General features: G+C 36.8%; 2 protein-coding genes across 2 annotated transcripts; one reads left to right on the top strand and one right to left on the bottom strand.

Annotated features, from left to right (window-relative positions):
- Window positions 1-8143: 8143 nt before the first annotated feature.
- Window positions 8144-9784, bottom strand: LOC128991736 (cytochrome P450 6B5-like). The gene has a single exon (XM_054414888.1). The coding sequence runs from the start codon at window positions 9764-9766 to the stop codon at window positions 8186-8188; it is 1581 nt and encodes a 526-aa protein (XP_054270863.1). The 5' UTR covers window positions 9767-9784; the 3' UTR covers window positions 8144-8185.
- A 15108-nt stretch (window positions 9785-24892) lies between these two features.
- On the top strand, window positions 24893-25828 carry LOC128992898 (uncharacterized protein F54H12.2-like). The gene has a single exon (XM_054416643.1). The coding sequence runs from the start codon at window positions 24893-24895 to the stop codon at window positions 25826-25828; it is 936 nt and encodes a 311-aa protein (XP_054272618.1).
- The last annotated feature ends 1354 nt before the right edge of the window (window positions 25829-27182 follow it).

Below are 27182 nucleotides of genomic sequence, written 5' to 3'. Positions count from 1 at the left end.
TGAAATACACGTCAAACATAGTCAAAGGTCAAACTCTTTTTTATACTTACCATTATACCCTTTACTATTGTTAATTTTAGTGATAAAATTTCCAATAAAAAAAAAATGAAACAGGTTGTCAAATATTGTCAAAATTGTAGGATAGTTCATGTATTTGTGCGGGGATTGCCTCATTGTACTTTAGCCATAAAGTAAACCAGCCAATGCTATAAAATAATACTCGCCATTCGCTCGTGGTGGCTAATTAGAAGCAGTTAGTAAGTTACCTCTGATTACAGCCATACACTTTTAAAGAGGGGGGGGGGCATTAACACTATAAACGAACACGTGTATCAGGACCATACAACAATCCTGCAAATTTTAAAGTCACTAGCTCGACACAAAAAGCTTTAGTCCATTGTGTAAAGACACTTGAGTAATAATCATAAAAATACGGGGGTTAGTTAAAATATGGTACATATTAGAATAATTCTTTTTATATTGTAAAATGGGTTTATTTAAAATTCCCCTGTGCCCTTTGAATAAGTAAAAAAGCTGTTATAGCCTCGTAAAGTGTTAAATATTTTTCAAATTTTGACATTAAACTTAATTTTAAGGGGTCAAGGAGTAGATTAAACTCCCATATAGAGTTGGGTTTAAATATGGTAACTTTAGAATAATTATTCAGTTTTAATCTAAACCCCATGAAACATTTGTCCTATGCCATTAATACAGAAGTGGTTTACAGACTATTATGGGGAGTCACTATATTTTTAATGGGGGGGGGGTTCAAAATTTAAAATGCTATAAAATAATATTTCGTCTTTCGAAATTGCCTTAAAATAGCATAGCGAAAATTAACATTCAATTCGCCCAACAAAGCAGTCCAGCACACACATACAGACCGGTGAATATTTTGCAGATTACAACTGGCTTAGGGATTACCCGATACCGTGGGATTAGCATTGGAACTGCTGAACGGCACGAGCCATTACCGTTTATGGGACTGGTGCGGATAATGGCGCAAACGGCAAACGGCGCAGGAAGACCTTGATAACTCAATTATTCCGAATACACGCCGGTCGATGAGGATAAATAACACGTATTAGACTAGTTTAAATGTGTATTGAAGTGTAATAAATCGACAGGCAAGTGATAAACAACACGCAAGAGTTCGTGCCAAGGCGGGGATAGTGGCTCTCCAGACTCCGCGTGATCAGGGGCAGATGCTGCAGCGACTGACACATACGGTAGTTAGTAAAAGTCATATTATATTCTATTTTATTCATTTCTACAGGGTGAATAAAAGTCAAGACCCCCCCCCCATCTAATATTTTTTCAATTAGATATACAGAGATATCCTTTTGGTGGTCGTGCAATCTTAGCAGGAAGTTTCAGTTTATGATTTTGAAATATTTGAGTGTCCCCCCAAAAGGGGGATATCTCTTTTCTATCCAAAATGGTAGCCCGTCAAATGTTGTGGAAAATCAATAGTAAAATTGGTTCGTAATGGTAATATTAGCTACCATTTTGGATAGAGAAGAGATAGCGAACTCTGGTTTTCACCACTCTTTAAGTTTTTGAAAACACTTAAAAACGAAGTGTCATAAAATGGGGATTTACATTTAAAGGTTTTGCCCCCCAAAAGGGGGATTTGGTGGGCAACTAAAATATTTTAAATGTAAACCCCCTGCAAGTGACACCTCATTTTGAAGGGTTTACAAAAACTTAAAGAATGGTGAAAACTAGAGGTCGCTATCTCTTCTCTATCTCAAAATGGTAACCAATAATACCATTACGACCCAATTTACCATTGATTTTCCACAAAATTTGATGGGCTACCATTTTGGATAGAGAAGAGATAGCGACCCCTAGTTTTCACCGTTCTTTAAGGTTTTGTAAATTCTTCAAAATGAGGTGTAACTTGCAGGGGGTTAACATTTAAAATATGTGAGTTGCTCCCAAAATCCCCCTTTTGGGTGGACACTCAAAAATTTCAAAATCATAAAATGAAACTTCCTGCTAAGATTGCATGACCACCAAAAGGATATCTCTGTATATTTACTTGGAAATATATTAGATGGGGGGGGGTCTTGACTTTTTATTCACCCTGTATATTCTTATACTTTATTGACGTTGAGACTAGATCCTATGACTGTAGATACACTACCGTAAGTAGATATTACATTGTATGTTAAAGCGTAAAAACATAGAATCAAAACGAAGTGAGAGAGTGAGAGGCTTATTTAAATAGGTTCTGTCTCAGTATACAAGTACAAACCCGACAAATGTTGGTTAGATAAGAAGTCTACTTCAACATCTTTAGTCAATGATACAGAACACAGAAATGTCGTAAATTAGTTCAAAACTCATTTAATAATTAAATGTCAACACCCTAAAATATTATGGGTAAACACTGACTAAAAGTTAAATCAATAGTTCGTAATCTTAAAAATCGTCTTATTGTTTTTTTATGTCGTACTTACGTCCAAAACAAACAAAAATTGAATAAGCTTGCTACTCAAATGTTGAAGTAACTAAAAAACAAAGACACAATTGATTATTGTATTACACCAGAGAAATTTCCTGATGGGATGTATAGGCTACTTCACAAATTAATGTTGATGCCAATACTCCTATATTTTCCTTCTTTTTACTTCAATGAATAGCGTTTTATGCGTTTGTGTCATGTTGCTGTTTCAAAGACGACTGGTCACAACCCCCCGACCGGGGAAAACACAAAAAATCCCCTAACACTACGTATGTTCCATAAAACTTGCATTATTAATTGCACTAATTAAATTTTTGTCTTGTAGCAGATGATGCAATCTATCCATTAGACGTAAAACAGAATAAGTTAGGGTTATTTAATAAAACCCTATTGGTTCCGTCCATAGATAGAGTCCGTTTGTACCCGACACGTGTTTTCCAATAAAGTCTGAAAGAACGTAAAACCCTGAAGATCAAACATCCAAGATCCTAGAGTGGTGTTTGCAGCTCTCAAGATTCGACTTCTCTCTTCTAAGAAGTGATTCTTGAACTACTTCTGATCAAAGTTACACTTGGCTGAACTTCTAATGTTGTCTCTGTGATGTATTTTCCCTTTAAACAACTATATAATTTTGCTAACAAAAATGTTCTGGTCAAAATAGATTCAATACAGAAAATTATGCAATTGGCTTTTGTTTTAATAACCATATATTGTGGAAAAAACTTTACCTTAAAAATAAAAATAATGCAAATGTCGTAGTTTTTGTAATCAGATTATGAGCAAAAATCAAATCCAAAATAAATACTTTTTTTTTCTTTACACTTTGTATAGTTCCCAATTATTGATATTGTTAATCTTAGTTGTAAACCTATTTATAAACAGGCTTAAATAGATAATTTTTCTTTGTGATTATGTTCTAAATAGTTACACATTAAAATTTTTAGACAACAAAGTATTTTTCTTTACAACAGTTACAAGTAATAGATTTTTATAAAACTATAAACCACAACAATATACACTGTATTGTGTGCTATGTAATTATTATTTACTATCAAAAGTATGTGCTCATAAGCAATGTATAGTTTACTTTTCCTAGTAAAAGTACCTTCATCTTATAATTAGGAAGATTCAGTTCAAAATCTGGAAAGCTTTAATTTAGAGGGATCGAGATTAAGAGTATTACAGCAATTAATTAAAATTTCAAGGATTACAGACGGATTACTAATCTTAAGATATTCTCTCTCATTGACTTAGGCGACTTGATTTTTTCGTAACTTTTCTAAGGTTTATTTCTAGCAAAGAACATATTATTTCTAAAGCCTATTGTTTTCACCGATAGAAAGTGTTGATAACTACAATCAATGACTATTAAACTAAACATAATTTGAGTTATCATTACTTTGGAAGCCTTCAGGGGTTTCCCATTATACATTATAACTAAAATAATTCAAATAAATTCATATTAAATAAAATGTATATTTTAAATACGTGTAATACATACTAAATTATTTTTCATCATTTGTAATATGGTCAAAGATTTAGATGGATTCGTCATGGATTAAAACGTACTCCTTTAACTGTAGCGTTGCCATCAATCAATTGAAGATGAAGGCATATTTCAATTCGGTGTATGTAGTTTGTGCTTAAGTTTTTAATTTAATTTCTCGTTATGTTACCAGGTTGAATTATCTTAATATTAATAAAGAAATTCGATTATAAGCTATCTTCTGTAATTAAAACCAAAAGGAAAAAAGAATTTTCTCAACAAATGAAGATACCTATCATCTCAAACCTAGTCTATTTCAGTATTTAAAAGTCAATGGTTCAATGTAAAGCTAATTTTTTGCATAAAATGCACTTTTAAACATGATTATTGCTATAACAGTTTTTTTCTTTTTTTTCAATTTAATAATTGTAAACATCCGTGTCGCTGTTACTTCATATTCGCTGATTCAGAAGAAAGTTTGGCCTTCTATTTCACGGACTGAGTCATTGTCAGTTTTTGCAGTCTTGAGTCAGACAGAACCACTGTCAAGGGCAAACAAACTGTTGCCAAAAAACGCTAGGTCAGTTTGTGCAATGGCCGGGCCAAATTAATTACTTTGGCAGTGGAGGGGCAGACTGGGGGCGGTGCTTTGGAAGCGGCGTGGGGGCAGCACTTCAGCATTCAACACTCTTCTGTTGGGTAGGAGGCTTGTAGCATTGACTTCTGGATACTAAAGTAGACATCCCATTTATACGAACCAGCTATAGATTATTGGACATTATTAATACAAAATTAAATAGATAAATGAGCCATCATATAGTGTGATGCAGTCTAAAATCCTATTTCCTCCCTTCGTTTATTTTTCGCTGTGTTAACACGCCAATAATCATAAACAATCTACTAATTAAGTAACCAAGTAACCTTTTGTTTTAACAAAATTTTAGTTTATTACTTTCTCTTTAAAGTGTTATTATTTTATCATGATTATATTTTAAGTGGGGAAGCGAACTATTTAAATCTCACGATCTTTTACTTTAATGCAGTACGCAGAAATTGCAATCTTATTTTGTTGAGATAGTTCTGTTACTTTTTTATTTGTTACCATTGTTGACTTAATGTACTAGTATTTGATTTTACAATACTGTACATACATTTTTGTTTTACTGACCCTCTTCAGTTAGTTTGAGCTACAATCAACCTGTTGCTGATATTTTGAGAAAGGATAAACTTACAAAGTAAATTAGTTAATGTAAACTGGTTGTTCAAACAATTTAAATAAATGTGGATTATTAGTTTGTTTGTACATTGTCCCCTCTTTCACCTGTGATTAACATTAGTTAGTTAAGTCCCTGTAGATTGTTTTCGAATGAATATGACGAATAAATAAGGATTGCGAACATTGTAATAGAGAAATTCTTTATATCACTTGTGGTTTCAAGAAAATGAAAGTGGTTGACTGCAGTAGATTATGTTTCTTACAAGGATGTCGAAATACGCAATCTACCTCGCCATAACCAGTAATTGCTTATTATAGACTCTTTAAGTAAATTGGTGGTTTATACTGTTTTATGTTTACCGATGATGATGTTATATGAATGAGGTAACAGTTATTGCATTAGGGAAGTTAAATTAAAATTAATAACAGCACTAATTAAATATTTCTTACCAGTGGTTTTTCAGTCGTGTATACTGTACTTTTAAGATATTCATTGTAGTTACAAATATAGGTATCTTGAAAAAGTAAAGGTTATAAATATGTTCACAATAGTTTAAGTAAACTCGCCGAGCGGTGCAACTTATCATCTATGACAGTCAAAACCAACGTACCGAAGCCCTAATTTCACCACTTACCTAAAATTTATAACTCAATTGATTCAGACCAGAAATTACCCAGATAACAATAATCTGCAGAAAGGTAGTTACCGCGAACAATAGGAAACCCATCAAAATTTATTTTAAATTCAAATTTCCGGAATAAATTGCGGTTTTGGTGGAAGCGGCAGATAATATCTGAGTGTACAGCGGTCTAGGTGTTTATAGCTGTATAATTTGATTATTTATGACCCCTCAGCAATGCCTATTGTAACCTAGCGCCTGCTTGCAAAGATTTATGTCTTGATTTGCCTTACTCCAGTCCACCCACGCTAATTATTCAGTTAATTCTCCACCTTGCCTCAAACCCGAGTTCTCACACATATTTACACGAGGATTATTCTCGTGGGTAAAATACACAGTTTCACACGTACTTGGACGGTTTGTGGGATTTTATGTGTTTCTATATAAAAGGTGGGATGATTCATGCAAGCTTAAAAATTTTTGGTTAAGGATAAAATACTAGTAAAAATGTCGTGTTGAGACAATGATTTATATGAGAGTGTGAAATGCAAGAGTAGTGTCTACTGTACACTATATATTATATATACTAGGGCCTATATATACTATGTATATACTATATATATACTGTATATATAATATATAATAAATATAATATATATATATACACTATATATAATATATATATACACTATAAATAATATATAGTTATATATATAATATACTATATAATATATATATATATATATACAATTGTTTACATTTTTAGCGGATGATATTGCAAGTAATCTTTTTTTACGTTAAATACTACTTTGTATGGTTGCCATTTCATTGATTGGCATTAACAGTATTAACAGTACCAATTGTTTTGTATATTGGTAGTATTGTATAGAGTACAGGTCTCACGACCGCTCCCGAGGCCTCTGCAGAGTTTATTTTAGCATGAGAAAGTTAATTTCGTTCAAATGAACTTTTTCACCTTTCTACGTAAACGTAAATGTCAATAGATGTGTATAGGAAAACTCTCTGGGTCAATGTCGATGGCACAAATTTAAATTCCAATAAGACTTTTTGTTATTCAAACACGCTTTTAACTCGAACTATTAAAACGAAGGGAATTGTAAACGTAAGGTTATGTTGATTAAAACTACAAGAAAAAGAAACTTCTATAAATAAAGTTTCGTATTAATAATTATTATTACAGTCCAATACTAAATTAAAATACCATCTGTAGAATCTTTATTATATAAAAAAATAGATAAATTCAGATGATCTTCAGAAGAACTTCAGCCGAATCAACGTTAATTTTATGCACTACGCCGCATATATTAATTTGTATGCCTATATCCCTATGACATGCTTGCTATACTCCGAAAAAAAAACTAATATAATTTAAATAGCAATTTCATCCTACATATTTTAATATATCTTGGTACCACATCTCTTTAACTGAATATCCCAAGAAAACATGCTAGCGAAGCCAAAACAAAATTTTAGATACACTTTCCACATACATTATGCATTTGGTATTTGCAAATTCATTGTTTTTATGTAAAACAAATACCTTATCTGCACCTCCCAGGGAGAAACATATAAAAACAACATGCAAAATACTGCAGCGACAAGCCAGTAGGCTTATCTGCAGTTTAATTTAAATGTGTTGGTCGAAGTCTCCGCCCCAGCGACCATTTCCGGATGTTCCGCCCAACAACTAGGCCCTACTTCCGGTCGATTGTTTGAATGCGACTAGCTTGTGTGCATTAGCGAAATTTAAAAATCGATAGCCTGTGATGGTCGTAATGGCGAACCGTTTTCCCATAGCCATGACGCCCCTCCAGCTAACAATGGAGACCTTTCAGGTTTTTATGTCGTTTCACGCTTGATGCCTTCTGTTGTTTAATTTAAATATGGCGGACTCAATTAGTGTTTTGGCAGGGGAGGTGTGGTACAAGTTCTTTGTTTGGAGGAGTAAAATTGGTTCGTAATTTGAGCTCGTTTTGTTATAATTGGTCAATCTTTGTTAAGTAAACGTGATTTTTTTTACGCTTTTACTACACAATAAATAAAAGGATATTACATATTTATTGTAGTTTTACATGTGTATCTCTACGATTCAGTTTTTCGTGTCTCAATTCCAACAGCAATAATATTATATTACCAAACATAATCCCTCGTTGAATATTTATTGAATTGCGACATGCCTACTCAATCCGAACATAACCATCTTGTTATAGTGATTACTATTGTATGCAATGCAAAAAACTATTTATTAAATAGAGTAAGACAGCGATACAAGTTAGATTTTTAATAATATTCCAAACCAAATTGATATACTTCACTAAATATTCTCTAAAACTACATCTTGCTAGCGACAATTTGTAACTCCCACTTGTTTTCTAGGACCTTCTCTTGAAGTTGAGCCAGGTTCCGCCAACCACTTTAGGGTAGTAGGTTTGTGGATCAAGCACCAAAGGTGATGTCATTTTATCACTCACTTCCAGCTGATATTCAGACAAAATCCTCGCCAAGCACACCTTCATCATCGTGACAGCTAGCCGGACCCCGATACATATCCTGGGACCTTGTCCGAAAGGCATGAATGTAGAAGTAGGTTTGTAACTGTTTTCTGTAAATCTTTCTGGTATAAACTCTTCCGGGTTGGGAAAATACTGAGGATCCATATGTAAACAAGACATCAAAATTTCAACCAAAGTTCCTTTTTGCAAGGTCAGATCTGTTTTCGGCACTTTGTAGTCCTCAGTCACTTGCCTCAAGAGTACCAAGTTGACGTTCCATCGTCGTAGAGTTTCCTGGATGACCATATCCATGTAGGTCAGCTCTCTGATTGCTTCGTAAGTCCATCTCTTATGTTTCGAGAGAGTTTGGTCAAGTTCACAGTGCAACTTTCTCTTAATCTCTTGATTTTTTGCAATCTCGTACAACGCAAAACCAATAGTGACCACTGAAGGCTTCAACCCGGCAAACACAAAGTTCATCATTAAAGCAGCGATGCAATCTTCAGTGAAGATGTTCTCCTTTACTTGCGACTTTCGGATGTTCCTCACCTGGTTCAAAATCTGATCTTCTTCAGTCAAGTCCGGAGGGCTGTCGACAATCCCGTTTTCTTCTTGGTCCTTCAAAGCTAGTACCATTTGCAAAAAGTCATTTCTTTTAACACGATTTAAATCACGGTATACTATGGCACCTCTGGTCAAATCTAGAAAGAATTCAGTTACTTTCTTGGGCAAAGCTCGGATTTTCAAAAGCGAAAACAGTTTTGAATAGACAAGGGCTAACATCATCGATATTAAAGTGCTAGCGCTCGTTTCGTGCATTAGAGTCACAACCTCCTTGATGCGTTGCCTTTGGTGACTATCCGACGTCATCTGAACTCCAAATATACAGCTGGAAAGGGCTTCAGTCACAAACACAAACAGTAGGGGTTCTACTTTTACCGGTTCATTTTTCTCTGTGATCTTGTCTATCTTGCCAACCATATAATCCCCAGACCTGAATATCTGTTCAAACATACCCTTGATCTTTGATGACGTGAAGGATTGTCCCAATTTGTGCCTCATCGTCCGCCACCTTTCCCCAGTCTGGTACATGAGAGTCTTCGTTAATATGTCTCGGCTCCCTACTGACCATCTGTCGTGGAAATGGAGGAAATCTTGAACCAGCATCTTCTCGATCAAACCTGGATCACAAACGAATAGAGCAGGCCTTCCAAAAATGAAAAACCCGCCGAATCCTTTGTCTTTAAACAATCTATAACTCTCGTCAATAAAAGCAGTCCAAGTTTTCTTCCGCAACAATGGATCTTTTATGCTTCCAAAAATCCATGTTGGCTGAATATACTGTACCCCACGGTCTTTCCAGTATCTAAAACTTTTCCTTTGATACCAATACAACATAGTTGCCAGTAATAATGCAATAACGGAAAGCACTGTACTGAGTGAAATATCCCAGTAGACCATTTTATTTCTTGTCAAAATATAAAATGTTACTATTCAAAGCAAACGAACGTGGCTGCGAGGAGTCCAGACGTGATATGTACGGCAAAATAATTCAGATGTTAATGCTGCGTTATCTACTTATTGAGTCAAGTGTATGCTTTTGACACCAGATGTGAAAACACAACATATCGCTCAACACAAAGCTCTGATAATGGAGGATATGGGTCATTATAATGAAGTTATTTTCCTCATCATGTAACTACAGTATAGTGGATTTATTCTTTCTCCAGTTATTAAATATAGTACGGGCACTGACAATATAATACTTTAATACGGGCTTAGTAACACATTAGTACAGTATTGCAATTATGTTGTTAGTGTTTGCTACTAGCATTGAATGTATACATATTCAATCAATGCCACTTGTAAACAGAAATAAACAGTGTTGTCTACATTATTTGACAGGAGCTTGAACAATTAAATAAACAGCCAAAACATGTGGGTTTGAACCGGTTGACCAAAAGCTTCTTGTTTCTATATGCCTACAGTCGATACCTCCTGACAACGATAAAACAGCTAGATAGCTAAGTAAACAACTATGCTAATAAGATCACCCTATCACTATGTCTTTCGTAATTCCTTTAGTCCCTCCCTACAAACGGATTGAGCCGGAAATTACTTCCATAGTTCGTGTTAGGGTAGCATTCTATTTGATACACTTTACAAACTACAACCTAAATTTACATCAAAAGTTATAGTTTGACATAAACATATGAGTATGCTGTAGACGCATTCGTACAATAGAAATTTCATTTTACATGAGATAACGTATAGAAAACTAGATACATTAGTGGAACTAGATACATTAGTAGATGTAATCTTAAAACTGCGCCTGAGTAAGCATTCTCCATGCCGTTATTCCTATCCACTTCATGGCACATTCTAAACACATGAAGCATAGGTTGCCGACCCTGTGGGTGGAAGTTCGCATCATATTGTAGGTAATTTAAACAATGCAATCACCTCGTACATAAATCTATCCATATTTCACACATTTATGACGACCCCGCCGCCATTAGTTTCTAAGCAGGTGGGGTCGCCACATTTATCGCATAGGATTATAATGTTTAAGGCTCATTAAATGTAATTAGCTATTAAGTTCGCAAATGTTTCCACACGCACACTAGTCACGCCAAGTTCTTGCTCGAACATTGTTTATGGCTGTGTCAGGTTCCTCAGATCGGAAATATATTTTCTCATTTCGTGTAACAGTCGTTTACAGACTTGATAGATGGTTTCATTACCTTGCGTGCGAGTTGTGAAAACGAGTGTATTGCTGTAGTAGTTGGAGGACAAATGTTGTGCAGGGATTTTGAATATCTTATCTTATTGCTGCTTTTGTAAAATTACAAACATGATGGTGTAGTCACACTTAATTAGGTATGACTGATTACAGTGATGCCCTTCAAACCTAAATATTGCTTGTTCAAGCACAAGACGTGCAGATATCTAACAGAAGGTTGACTTTGGTTAGTAACATAGCCAGGGTTTCAACAGTCCCCTTATGATATGTAAAAAATATATGAATTGTTAAAACACACGTATAAACGAAATTACTGTTTGGTTCCTTTTATGATATTCAAATACAGGGGCATCATATTGTAACACACTAAATGCTTCTAAGAGAAAGAACTCAAAATCCTAGAAGTTCTTGTGGTTATGCGAATGTTCCAACCCATCCTTAACTAGTCCTCCTAGAACAGAAAACACCCATTTTTCAATAGTTAATCGGTATATTTTGATTTTATTACGTACAAACATAGCTATACCAATCTATGCATAATTAAATGTTGTGTCACTTAAGTACTTAAACAATATCAAAGTTTTTACTTCAACTGTTGTAGTTAAGTGTTGTTCAACAATTCCAACCTGGAAACCCCTCTAGCTGTAAATTAACAAGAAAGGCCATAACTGTTATATACATTTTAACTCCAGCGTCACATTTTCAGTCCATATCTGAAACATAAAAAATGTATCACAAACATCTTAATTACCTAAAATATATGTTACACTAGGGCATGTTTTAAAGGTAAGGATAAATGCCAATCTGACCAGTGTGCCAGCTTCACTCCGGTTGGCCCTGAAGACGGCGTGAAGTTCACGTCCATTTTGGGGAGAGACAAACAGCCAAACCGGTAAGGTTCAGTCAAGGCCCCCAAATTTGCAGTTCGGTCACATGTCATTACCAAGTAATGCAGCCGCAAACCCATACTCCCCTTGTCAGTTGTGCTACACCAGAGAGATTCATACCGTAGAGGTCACTTTCACTTAGAAATGTTCAAATTACCAGGATATGGTGTTTCAAGTGATTTCCGACATCATATCGAACGTCGTAATAAGTAGTTGGTTCTCAAGTTAGAAAAAGTGCGAGGACGAGCTTACACTATCTTTTTCAAAATAAAACCCTAAAAGTTAGGAACGGCATAAGAATAAAAAATAGCTTGAAGAATATTACTTTAAATTTTCCACATGGCACTATTTTTTGTAACATTTCTACCTGCTGAATAATATTCTGATTTGATACAAAAGAGCTCAAGACAATAACGACCTAGAATTTCCTAAATGGAAAAAAGCCTTTGCAAAAATCCCTATCCACGCTACATCTTCCCTCAAAATACTGTTTTACAATTTTAGATTGGCCATACTTTTAAACAAAATTATAATCACACCAGTGAACATTCCGTAGATGCCTACAACCCACTTAATATAATCCTGTTACAACAACCAAGAGTTGTTCACCCAGAGGAACGGGAATATTGTAAAACCCTGGCTGTAAATACTAAGACCGTATTGTTTGTAAAAAGCTTTACCCTTGTATAACTGTTTGAGAAGTGTATTTATTTTCTTTATTACATAGCTAATGGATGTTATTGTCAACTCAAGCTTAATACAAAAAGGCTAAACAAAATTCTAAACTACCCAGCACCCACTTGCCCCGTGTCCAGCAGTCGTCAAGTCTTCGCAGCATGCGCCGCTGTAGGATCCTCAAATTACCCAATTACAGTGGTGATTGTTAGAACCAGTTAGGAACACAAGTTGGCGACCACAACTGGTACCTCCTCAGTCTTCAGTCTTCACTGCAGGCGAAATGAAAAGTGGCATTACCTCTGTCCTACCTCATTCCCACTGGGAAATGGAAACGTGCGAAATGCCCGTTAGTTACCTCTCGTTCACGCCAATTGGATGGATGGTTTGGAGCCTGGGAACTGTGAATGTTAAATTATTTAGCGGTTCTACACGTTTTGGAAACATTATTTTGCATAGTGTTAGGGTGATTTGTAATACTGTATATGTATATTTTTTTGGATAAATTACTCAAATAATTATTTTTGGGAGATGGTTTATTTTATAATTTGGGACTTTCTGAAACTAATGTAGAAGCCTTGTAAACAAATTGAACTAGTTAATTTATTTAAAAATTATTTGTATAGATGTAGCTTTAAGGAGATTCGCTTTCTGAGTGTTCATAATTTTCCTCAATTGGTCTTTTCTAAAACATTAGGCCACCATTTTTTGCTAGCTATATGACAAACTTTGATTCTAATAAAATTTGTTAGCAGCAAACCAAACTAACAAAGCTTATATTAAAATTTAATAAATTAAATTAAAATTTAATAAATAAAAAACATATTAAATTTATAAATACAATTAAAATTTAATTAGGATTTAGCTCAACTTGTTATCATTATAATGTCTTAGAACCATTTTCAGAAGGCTAGCCCATTTTATTTTGTATGGGCAAAAACAAAATAAATCATTCCTCCACTAGTTTAAAATAGAAATCGTTTTAAACAAAAGGTTTACATCGAACCAATGACAGGCAAACGCCTGGAATGTGTGTGATGCAAAACAGAATCATTACTGTAACGTTACTGTAAAACAGAATCGACTCAAGTTTCAGTAGTGAAGATTAAAAGCAGTTCAATCAAACCAGAAGAATGCAAATGTATGACTCAATGATGTAGAAATTTGTCACGAATTTTACTCTAAGATAGTTACCTTCATTTTTAGCTTAAACTGTAGAGTTAAGAATTTGTAACTAATTGGGTTAAAATGTTTGCTGTAATTACAGTAAGTCAAAAGTTAAGTTACGGCAACCTGTCACAAAAAAACATGACAGCAAAATTGATGGCTTTTCATATTATACATTCGTAAAATAAACAGTTAATCAAACACAGTTCATTATTTTACTTATAGGCCATCATTTAAATTAAAAAGTAAAATGAATGTGGTACCGTATAAAAAACATAGTTGCATAAGTTTTGGGAACTGTATTCGTAACTCTGCTGCTCAAGTAATAAAAACTAAAGGGCTTTTCCACTGGAACTCCACTTATGGTTAGCATGTACAAAAACACAAACACACACTTATTTATATTGAGAATACTTCCAAAGAGTATATCATGAGTTCACTCGAGAGTTTATTATGGATATTTTTGTGTATATTGTATGTTCTGCCTTAGCTATCATACTGTAGCATATATTCTGAATCTATATACAGTAGCTACATCCGAATGATTATATTACCACAACTTGTCCACAAATGCAATTAACTGTAGGTAAACTAAATCAAAAGTATTAAAATAATTATATCCAAACTACAAACTTATCCATAAACCCAAACCAACTATAGATAATCGCCAGTCGTAAATTGATCGTAGTGGTTTTAACTTATTGGTAACCACGATATTACCCACACAAAATAATCGTTTCCGACCCCTAGTACCCAATAAAAGCTTTATCCTGTGATAAAAATGATACGATGGGAAGGTATAACGCGTAGGGGGGCTGGCCGCTACACGCTAGGAAGATAGGGGGAGTTAATGCCCCCTTAACTGTTTTATGTTGACCAGAAACTCCCGATAAGAGATAATGGGCTTGCGAATAAAAAGTATACATTTAGATAAGAACCTGTTAGTCATATACGACTAGGCTGTCCTTTCCTTAGTCCCAGGTCATTTTGGTAGACTTTTGCAATATGTACTCAATAAGGGTTATGATATTGATAGAGTACTGTGGAAGTGACATTTATTGGGTGTCTTCATTATGTGAGAGATTTTACATTGAATAGGGATGTTAAAAATAATTTTAATTTACATAAAACATTTGTTTGATTTAAATTTTAATGTCCACCTGTTTTTTTTCCCAAAGAATCCCAAGTTCGAACCATGTTTTTCGATGTATAATAATAGGTCTACTCGTTCCATATGAACAAAATCTTCTTCAGTGCCCACAAATTATACTGGGATGTGTTTGAACTTGCAACATCGGACAGTAAGAGCGTGCTTACAAAATGAAATATATTGATAACATTTGTGTATTATTACACTAAACTAGACCAGTGGTCTAAATTTGACCAAAAATATGTAATATACAGACTTCTCAATTTTCACCTACCGCTGTAAATAAAACATATGATTTCTTCCATTTGATTTTAATTTTCTGTTTATATTTTATTGTTATTTCGTCACCAGCATGGCAACCCATAACACCAATGTGATTTTGTTTTAATTTCAAATTCATTTTTTGTGCTTATTCTTGATTCTATTTTAATTCATAAAGGGATTCTGCACATCTAAAGGAAAATGTTTCTAACCATGTGCGTAGATTTTCCCTGTGATGCACACGAGCTGAGAAAAAAAGTTTAAAGAACCATACTTGCCTATTAATATATAGATACAAAAAAATCAAATTAAAAAAACTGACAACGTTAAAACACCAGTGTTTTAATTTTGGGATCGTCAATATGAGATAATTAAATTAGTAAAGGTCTTAAGTAGAAGGTAAAGGAAAAGTAATGTCTGGACACAAAAAATCAATCTAATTAACCCCCACTAATATACATACGCCGTTTCAATTAAAACCAATGCTTATTCGAAAATTAAAAGAGCCACTTGATATTTGTAAACAAAATTCTAACTATATTTTTAAAAATATTCCCACTATAATATACGATAAGAATTATTTCATGGGAGGCTCTATCAACGGTAACCGACTACTTGTCAAGTTTTTTTCTTTTAAACCCTATTATTTTAGCACTGAAAAGAAGAAAACAAAAAAATAGTAACCTAACTAAGAAATTTTTTGTTTAATTACTGTACTTGTTTAGTACTGTAATTCAGTTGATTACCTGTCAACGTTCACAACCAGCGTACACTAAAACACACAAACACAAACATACACTAGCTACAAAAGAAATGAACAAATGCAAACTTACGAAAGAAATAAACACGTTCGATGAACCAATGAATCCAAAGAGACGAGAAAATAAAAATCCTTTACTGCAGAAACCAACTACCGTATAGGCAGTTAGGGCGCGGCGGAAGATAGGGATATCTGTAAAACACCGTGAATCCCCACATAAATCCCCCTAACTGTTATCATCTGACCTATTTCGTCAAAATTAATTACTTGGGCCACAGTTTTACTGCTTTTGTGTCGCCGTTATTTTATCAAAGCCGATTGGGAAAGATGAAAACAATGTTTGCCTGAAAATTGATTTTCAGGGTTTTATTTTGTCGAATTTATTTTTATCGAAATACGTGAAATGTGTTTAATTTTCTAAGCTACATTGCTACATTTGTGTGCGTTTAATCACCAAAATAAGTTATAATTTGTATAAATATAAATAGTAGTAACTTAGGAAACATAGTCCCAAGTTTTACAAGATGAAAATTATGGTCAGTTGAATAACCAAAGCTCATGCGAGAAATTTATTGAAGTTAGTAGCCTATATTACATGAACATAAATATAAAGTAACTTAATAAACTTGCTAACTACACTGGGAAATCAAAATGGGTGATGTAATACAAATATTTAAATCTGTTTCAGAATGCATAACAATTTATTGACAATTGGAATGGCAAATGTTTTGTTCTTTTCCTTTTACATGTTCAGGATGTATTTGCAGTGCAGAAAGTGCCTTAAAACTAGTACATCATACATGCACATATAGGATATCATAGGCAGTAGTCATAAATTAAAAACTGAATAATATATGTCCTTGAGTTCAGTACATAGTAATTTTAGTACAAAGCTGGTGTATCACTTCCCCATTCATTCTACATTAATTCTTAGCCTCAGCTGAACTGTTTAAGATGTGAAAGTTTGTGTGTTTGTTTGTTTGTTTGTTTGAAGTTCAATCACGCTTTAACTACTAGTAGTATTGGTTTGAAATTTGGTATGATGATAGCTCACATTCCCGATTAACATATAGACATATTCTTATCTCAAAAATCCTTTCGGGCTCCGCCCGAGTGGCTCTGGAGATTCCCATGTAATTCTTATTAGTATTCATATTTAAAAGGAATTAAAGAGCTATTTCGCCTGTTGTTCGTTCCAAGAGGTTGTCACCGTTCTTAGTCTTCTTGAAAGGGTTACCTCCCGCTATCTCCGCGTCCCGCCACCTCCATGTACCGCTATCTCCGAATTTCAGAGTGACACCTATAATCCTCGGTTACTTCCTGCGTTAAGACTTTCCGTCCAAACCTAACCTAACCTAACCTAACCTGACCTAACCTAACCTAACCCACGGGTTAAATTTTTATTAAATCTTCCCTCCACGGGGCTTCGCAGCCGTGGATGCAATGACAGCTAACAACGCAGGCAGTGACGGGATTATAAGGGTCACTCAAGAATTCGGAGGTGGTGGGATAGATTTGGGTTCGGAGATGGCGGAACGCGGAGATAGCGGGAGTAGGGTGTTTTTGCCGCTCCTGCGGGATTGAGCGTGATTGAGCGTGTGAGCGTGTGACGTCACACGATGCCGCCCCCGCCCCCCGACGCCACCCCCACCCCCGACGCCACCCCCACCCCCGACGCCACCCCCGACGCCACCCCCGACGCCACCCCCGACGCCACCCCTACCCCCGTCGCTAACCCCTACCACCATCGGGCAGGTTCAAGGTCATCCTTTGTTGTCTGGAACCACCCTACGCATCGTGGGAGGTCTCCAAGCCAACCCTCCCTACACCATCACTCACTGTCAGCCGCAGCTGCTCCCCAACACCTGCGCTCCAAGCGGCCCCCCGCTCCTCCCTTGTATTCTTTGTTCTCTGCATAGCGCACACTTATTTACCACCAATAGGATGTTAGCTTATTTTGACCAATCAGAGAGCAGTATTTCACATATTTCAAATATTTTAACCGTTTTACCTGCCAGACTGTTTGAACGACCAACATCGTGGGAGGTCTCCAAGCCAACCCTCCCTACACCATCACTCACTGTCAGCCGCAGCTGCTCCCCAACACCTGCTCTCCAAGCGGCCCCCCGCTCATCCCTTGTATTCTTTGTTCTCCGCATAGCGCACACTTATTTCTTATTTACCACCAATAGGATGTTAGCTTATTTTGACCAATCAGAGAGCAGTATTTCACATATTTCAAATATTTTAACCGTTTTACCTGCCAGACTGTTTGAACGACCAACCCAACTGAAAAAGTGGTAGGAATAGTGATGTAATAGACGTACACTATGAAAATAGCGTACATATGACACAAAATTGTAAGAAAAGTGTATGTTTTTCAAGTCCAATAGTTACTGTATTTTATTTTGCGGACTATGAAGACAGAAGATGCTACTCACATTTAGATAGTATTCGTTTTAAACTGAGAATAGAACAGACTGAAACATTATTACGTAAACCTATTCTGCTAAGGTTACAACATATAATAGAGTGTCAAAATGTAAACCATGAGTTATGTTTTGAAAAATTATTAAAATATATTGTTGGCACACCTGCATTGGCTTGCTCACCTCTACCCTAACTCATTGCACATCACGTCAGTCACAGTGGAGCAGCCGAACAGTGTGAATATGAATCCCTCTTGCAGCATTGACGAATACATTCAATCATTTATGCAAGAGATAGACGGTATGACGGACAACGCAGTTCAACAGACTCCAATCACAAACAGTACTAGTGGTAGTAGTAGTAGTAGTATGAAGAAAAGGAAGAGTTCCCCGGCTAAGACCAAGGTGGAAAAGTCAGGATGGGTACCGAAGCCGCCAGCGGATTGTCCCATAGTATCATGGATGGATAAAGGTAATATGTATGCAGTGCAAAATCCAGCAAACAAAGGAAGTGTTTTATTGAAAATGGAAGTGTATGAAGGTGTCAACATGAAGTTCATGTGCGGTTTATATTTGGACAAAGACAAAGCAGTGCAAGAGAGTGTTAATGAAGCAATTGAAAAGATCGAAAACATGTGGGTTGATAAAACAACTGGTGCTCCGAAACTCACGGGATTAACTCAAACTGTTACACAATGCAAAAGTGGCGAGCTAGATGTAAAACCGAAGAAACGTGTGGTACGTAAAAAGCAATAGAGATGTTTATATGAATTAATGAACACATGTGCCCATAAACTATCCACATGTGACAACCGACTCTTTTTTCTAGACATTTGTAAACACGTGTGTTAAAACAGCTGCGCTCATTATTAATCCCCCCACTCTCCCACCAACTAAAATGGCCGCTGATCAGAATAAAAAGCCCCAGTCTGTCTGAGACAAACATCAGTCTGCTCCAGTTCATCAACGACTCACCACTAGCACCAGCACTATTAGCTTCTACACTATGAGCGACATTGTTGAGACATACAACGTGATGACCACTGAACAGGCTACACCGATGGACCTGAAGACCTCACTCAACACCTGCAAGAACAACTCCCCGACGTACACCAGAATTACCGACTTGATTGCTGAGGTTCCATACCTAATAACGATGATGGAGAGAGTAGTTACACCATTCGGCGAGACGACCATCGTCATCCTGGAGGGTCAAGCGGGAGATGACTACTACCTGCGAGTTTATCTGCCGAGACGCTTTAATAATGTGGTGAGCAATTCGGACATCGATCGCTACAACAACGGCTTCGGAGATCGCCTTCGCTTGGTGAAACACGCAGCCAGACCCGGCACCTCCTTCACACCGTTGGAATTTTTGTAAATATTGTAAAGCAAGTAACGTCAAGACGTAAAAAATGTATATGTTCTTAAAATAACCAATGTAGATTTTGATAGTTTTCGTAAGTAATAAATATTTCATTTATTTGCAAACATAAATACTTGACTAAAATGATTGACTTATACCCGAAGGTAATACTATAGTTAAAGCAATGAGTGATTGGTATCAGTAGTTAGTATGACTTTGAAGTGGTTACACCCATTCTCCGCCATTGTGGCGGGGCCTTCAGGTAGTGGTAAATCAGTGTTTGTCTCAAGGTTTATTGATAAAATTTCAGAAATGTGTGACACATCATTCTCTAGTATATACTGGCATTATGGTAGTGGTGGAGGAGGAGTTGGTAATTCATCAAACTCAAAAATAAAATACATTGAAGGTTTACCAAACATGGAAGACTTTGACGGTAATCAACCGATACTTGTGGTAATAGATGATATGATGCGAGAAACAAACAACATAGTGGTTGATCTATTTACAAAAGGTTGTCATCATAGGAATATAAGTGTGTTTTTTATAACTCAAAATATTTTCCACCAAGGACGTGGCCAGAGAGACATATCACTAAATGCGCATTACATAGTTTGTTTTAAGAATCCTAGAGATAGGGTGCAGATCAAGTGTTTAGCTAGACAAATCCATCCAGAAAATTCAAAGTTTATCGAGGAGGCGTATGCCGATGCAACAAGTAGACCACATGGCTACCTATTGATAGATCTGAAACAATCAACACCTGACGATATGCGAATACAGAGTAATATATTTCCAGATGATGATAACCATTTTGTGTACGTACCGAAACAAAATAGGAAAACAAAATAATTTAGTCGTCATCATGTCGTGCTTGAGGAAGGACAGAGCGCTACTCAAAGTGTTAATACATGCTACTCCAAAAGAGCGCAAAGGGCTATTAAAAGTGTGCGACTTGAGTACTATTCGTACAGTTTGTGAATGCATTTACAATGTGTTACGAGGTAACGTTCCTCTATCAGAGAAGACAAAACAAAAATTGCAAAGACATAAGACTACTCTTCGTCGAATTGTAAAACGAGGTGAATGTTGGAATAAAAAACGCAAATATTTAGTACAAAAAGGAGGTGGAATTATTATCCCATTATTATTAAGTACTGTGTTACAAGCAGTTGTACAATCAGCTTTGAATAACTAAAATTGTATTAACCAGGTGACTTCTACGTTTACATCCATATAAAGATTTGTCATTCTATTCTGAGACACCGTGCGTGAAGTTACACAGAGCACACGACAATGGAGCATGCACGAAAAATGGTCATTGTTCCACAAGAGTTAATCGAACGTTTAAAATCGCCTGCTAATCAACAGCAACTTCCAACTAAACGTGCATACAAAAGTTTGGATGACGAAATGGAAGAGATAATGAATGATAAAAAACTCAATGATAGTGATAAATGGAAGTTGTACAGTCAAGTTTTACAACGTTTTTTAAACGTAGCGTCAAGTAATCGTGAACCAGTTAGTATCCCCATCGTGAAAACCAGACTAGACGATCAGATTAACGAGGTGGGTGAAAGAGACAGGCAGCATGGGCAACAAGAACCTAACCAGCGACGTATTTACCCCGGTCAAATAGAGGAAATTGTTGAAACTTTTTCAAAGACTTATAAGGATAGCGCACGAAACTTATTGCGCTTCATAACACGCGACGACAGTTTGATTAGCTGGAATGATAATTTTGAAGTGATTATACAGGGTAACAAAATACCAGGATCCAATTTAGTGGACGTGACACATGCAATAGTACGAGTTCGAGCAGCACATTCATTACCACCAGGATGGAACGAAATGTTGAGAGCATTGAAACTGATGAATGTCCCTAAAGAATATATACATAACAAACAAGCGTTGGACTATTTAATGTTTGATGAGGCAACAGACGAATCGGTATATGACTCGGTAGAAGAAACAATGGATGAACCTGATGATGGGGCAAGAGGAGGAGGAGGAGCCACGGTATCAGTTACAGGACGAAGAAGATATTTATTACCAGATCGTTTACAGTCGGCATATGTGAGGCGAGTGGGTCACGCTCCGTATCCACAGAGGCAAGTGGCTGATCACCGTGCAGTGAGAAGAGAGGTGCTTGAAGATTCGATTGTGCAGTCACTCAACAATTGGGAACCGTACGAACCGTAAACAATGGAACAGTTGTATTATAATCCAAACGATCCTGCCTCATATGGCGGCGTAGCTCCGTTAGTACGAGGAGCGAGAGAGAAAAATATTTCCAAACGTAAAATAGTTGATTGGTTACAAACACAAGACACTTATACTTTGCATAAACCAGTCCGTAAACGATTTAAACGCAATCCGTATATGGTGTTTCGACCATATGAACTATGGCAAGCGGATTTAAACGATATGCGAGGATTGAGCAAATACAATGATGGTTTTAACTACTTGCTGTCAGTGATTGATGTGTTTAGTAAGCGTCTTTATGTTAGGCCGTTAAAGAAGAAGGAAGGTGCTGATGTGGCTACCGCTTTTGAGGATATTTTCAAGGAAGCTATAAAAACACCAACGTGCTTACAAACCGACAAAGGGAGTGAATTCACAGGAGGAAAGACCGTACGATTGTTTCAAAAATATAAAATAAAATATGTCACCACACAAAATCCAGACATCAAAGGCAGCGTGATCGAAAGAGTAAATCGGACTTTGAAGACTCGTATGTGGCGATACTTGACTCATAAAAACACTTATCGTTACATCAATGTGTTGGAAAAATTGGTGAATGCGTACAACAACAGTGTGCACAGGAGTTTGGGCAATAGATTACGTCCTGTAGATGTGGACGGTGGTGACAAACATGTCATCTACAATGTATTAAAACATATGTTTAAAAAGATACCACGACGAGTGAAACCAAAACTAAAAGTAGGCGATACAGTTCGAATAGCCAGGGAGAAAGGGAGATTTAGCAAAGGCTATGAGACAAACTGGAGTAAAGAAGTGTTTTCGATACATCGAGTGAATTTGTTTATGCCGCTACCTTTGTACACACTTACCGATCTCAATGGTGAAGAATTGAATGGACAGTTTTATGAAGAGGAAATACAAAAAGTCACATTACCCGTCAATCACTTGTTTAAGATTGATAAAATAATAGAGACCAAAGGCCGAGGACACAGTAAGCGATACCTAGTGAAGTGGGAAGGTTACGGAGACGAGTTTAACTCTTGGGTAGCTGCGCACGATATACAACATGTCTAACATCAGTCAATTTTTCATGACATTGCCCAGCAATAGTTCTATGAAATATTTCCCACAAAATACAGTGACCAGTTATACCACACACTTGTCCAAACACATCCAATTAGACGGCAAGTGGGAATTGGCTTTGGTGGACATTCACTATCCTTGTTCATTTGTGGTGAATGGAAACAATGTTGATGATGAAACAATACGATTTCAGTATGATAGTTTATTAGCAAGATCAACGATCCGTGATACAGAACATTTCGCTATTAAAATAACAGGCGGATACTATAGGAATCTTGATGATCTATTGAATACAATCAACAAACATGAAGACATCCACGATTATATGGAATTTTCATATGACACGGGAATCAACAGAGTTAAACTCAGGATCATGAACGAAAACGTGTCGAATGTGAGTCTGAGTGAAAAACTATCACAGCAGTTGGGTTTTGATTATGATGAGAAAAATATATTAAAACCAAATATTACCGAACTGATTGGTTCTAAAGCGCCAAACCTCGCATTGGGCATTCCAGCGCACATTTATGTGTATTGCGACTTAATAGAGCCACAATTTATCGGCGATACTACAGCGCCATTATTGAATATTGTCAACGTCAATATAGACACGTACAAGTACGGATCGTACAATTCAGTGTCATTCACAAGTCCGCACTATGTACCCGTTATGAAATCCACATTTGAAACAGTGGAAATCGACCTGAGGGATCACACAGGGAAAAAACTGCCATTCATGTTTGGAACGTCGTACGTGAAACTTCATTTTAGGAGAGTGCAATAGCAACAGCAGCAATAATGATAATCAATCTGAATGGTCCCTATTTGGCATACTACCGACGGCAACAATTACAACAGACTGGCGGTGCTATTGATCGAGTATTTCACGGTGCACCATATCAGCGAGGACATGGAATCGGTAGTTTTCTGGGCGGTATGATTCGCACCATCGCTCCGCTGATCAAGTCCGGAGCAAAATCGGTAGGACAAGAAGCATTAAGATCCGGTGTTGGATTCCTAACCGATCTGGCAGGTGGTAAAATTACAGATCCAAAAACAGCCGCCAACTTACGACTTAGAGAGTTTACTGGATCGTTGAAACGTAAAGCTGACGAACAGATGGAACGTATGATGCTTGGTGGCGGCGGTGGCATTAGCGCGAAAAGACAACGCGTAACGCGTAAGAGTAACGCGAAACGCGCAACGCGAAAGGCTTCCGCGAAACGCGCAATGCACGGCCGTGGCAGAAAGCCTGTTACACCACAGTCGTTGGCTAAACTTCTTAGAGTGCGGACGTCTGCATCAAGAAGAGGAGGAGTGAAACACAAGAGACTAGTAGGGAGACGACAACAACGACAACGACGAGGAGGAGTAGAGTCAAGGAAGAAGGTGACTTCGCCGAAGAAGCGTACTTATCGCAGTGAAAATTTAAAGTCTATTGATATTTTTAGTTAGTTAAAGAAGAAGGAGTAAAATGTCGTTTCTACATCAAAAATCATGTGAGTGTGTCAAGACCGAGCTGGATTTATTCTCCTTACCACCTACGCAGACGAGTATTGAAAGCAGCAAATGGGTCCAGTACAAACCAATATCCACATTGACCGATGATGCGCCAATAGAGTTTGTAGTTCCGGGCAATGGTGATGAATATACTGACCTTTCACAAACAATGATACAATTGACCGCGTCTATTGTTAAATCTAATGGAACTGCGGTCACTACTGACGAAGAGGCGAAAACAGTTGGGCCGGTCAACAACTGGTTACACTCACTATTTAGTCAAGTGGATATGTTTATGAATCAAAAACTTGTTACGCCCCAAAACAACACATATGCATATCGAGCTTACGTTGAAACGCTAATGAACTATGGATACGATGCTAGAAAATCACATCTAACATGCAGTCTTTGGTACACGGACGATGGTATTGACATGAACGATTGCGCGGAAGAAAATGAAGGACTCAAAGCGAGACGGGAGCTAACAAATAAAAGCCGTGAGATTGATATGCTCGGACATTTGCATGTGGATATTTGCAATCAGAATAAGTTCATGCTAAATGGCGTAGAGTTGAGATTTAAATTTATTCGATCAAAAGATGCGTTCTCCATTATGGCCAGCGCTGGTGAATTCAAGGTACATATTGTCGATATTAGTCTCTGGATTCGAAGATGCAAAATAAGTCCCACCGCACTGTTGGCGCACAGTAAAACACTCCAGACTGGTACGGCAAAATATCCAATCACACGAGTGGAGCTGAAAACATTCACACTACCCTCTGGAATACGTAACAAGACTTTGGACAATATGTTTCTCGGCCAAGTGCCGAAACGCATCATAGTGGGAATGGTTACGAATGCCGCATACAATGGAGATTTTAAAAAGAATCCCTACAACTTCGAACATTTTAAAACAAACTTCTTTTGTCTATATGTTGACGGAGAACAAGTTCCATCAAAACCATTACAGCCCCACTTTGAAAAATCAAAGGATAAATATGTTATGGCATATCATTCGATGTTCTCCGGTTCTGGTGTACATTTTAGCGATGCCGGCACCGTTATCAGTAGGGAAGACTTTGGACAAGGATACTGTCTGATGGCATTCGACCTAACTCCAGACTTATCTGCAAGTGACACAACACATTGGAATCTGGTGCGTAACGGTAGTGTTCGAATGGAACTCGGATTCGACGACGCGCTTCCCGAAACTGTCAACTGTTTGGTTTATGCCGAGTTTGACAATGTCATCGAGATTGATCGACAACGCAATGTAATTGTGGACTTTGGCGGTTAATCGATCAGTCTTCTATAAACATTCGTTTGAGATGGACCGTTTACGCAGAGCATTCAAGAAATTGAATATATCATCACCCATCATTGTGGACATTCAATGTTTCAAGGACAACCAAAATGAATACACACTGAAGGAAGTTTGCGTCTTGGAAGCTGACACCGGCGTTCTACTTATGCATCATATTGCTAAACCACCTTACGATCGATCAGAGTTGTCAGATGAAAAATTGCGGGAAAGCTACTGGCTCACAAAACACTGCCACGGACTACGATGGGAGTTCGGTGATATTCCGTACTATGAACTTTTTAACAAATTGACTGATTGTATATCAAGAAGACCGACGGTTTACGTCAAGGGATTTGAGAAGAAAGAATATTTAAAGCGTCATCATGTGATGGACTTTGTTACTACCAACGTAATCGATATTGGTGCAATTGGTTGCGAATCAATCACTTCAATCAATAATTTAATGTCAACAAACGTTTTGCGATGTCGCAATCACAAGTCTATAAACAGTCGATGTGCGCTCACCAACTGTGTCGCAATACGTGGGTGGTTACATCTGACAACAAATTTGGATGAATGTGTAAATACCAGTGGAGATGCGAGATCCTACTACTGCTCTTGTTTTAGCACATCTACTAGTACAACTACTACTGCTGCTGCCGCTGCCTCTGCCGCTACTATTGGTTATGATACTGTAGAATGAACACAGTGCAGATAGAAAGGCATCTATCCAAACTACCTGTGAGCAATGTGGGAGTTTACGCTGCTGACCGAATCCCACAACACATCTCTCCATCCACCGCCATGATTGTCAACACTGATCCGCACAACGAAGGGGGTACACATTGGGTTTCATTCTATTTGAATAGAAATGGAATAATTGAATACTTTGACAGCTATGGCCAGCCACCATACTTACCGACCTACCAGGGATTCCTGAAACGTAACGCCAAGTGTCGCTACATCTACAATGATCACCGCCTCCAAAGTGACGACTCTTCTGTCTGCGCTCACTACTGTCTGGTGTACCTGTATCTTCGTACCACTCACCACAATATGAAGATGGTGGACTTTGTTCACCTTTTTGACAACACATCGACTGCTCAAAATGATGCAATCATAAAAAAAGTCTTTACTCAATTGTACTTAAACAAAAAATGATTTGCAAAAGTAACAATATTCTTTTATAATGAAGAATATATCCCTCTGTACTGAGAGTGTATGATTTATTTCAAATAAAAAGCTTTCAATTATAAAATCAGGCTTTCATAATTTATACTTACCTATACCTATATTTTTAAGTTACCTTATTATTTTTACAAGTGAAAAATTACAAATTTAGTTTTAT

The sequence above is a fragment of the Macrosteles quadrilineatus genome, unplaced genomic scaffold (assembly GCF_028750875.1).
Source record: "Macrosteles quadrilineatus isolate MER2022 unplaced genomic scaffold, UCM_ALF_1.0 Scaffold_4__1_contigs__length_99947679, whole genome shotgun sequence".
Classification (NCBI taxonomy): Eukaryota; Metazoa; Arthropoda; class Insecta; order Hemiptera; family Cicadellidae; genus Macrosteles; species Macrosteles quadrilineatus.
This window is presented reverse-complemented; position numbering and strand designations above follow the sequence as displayed.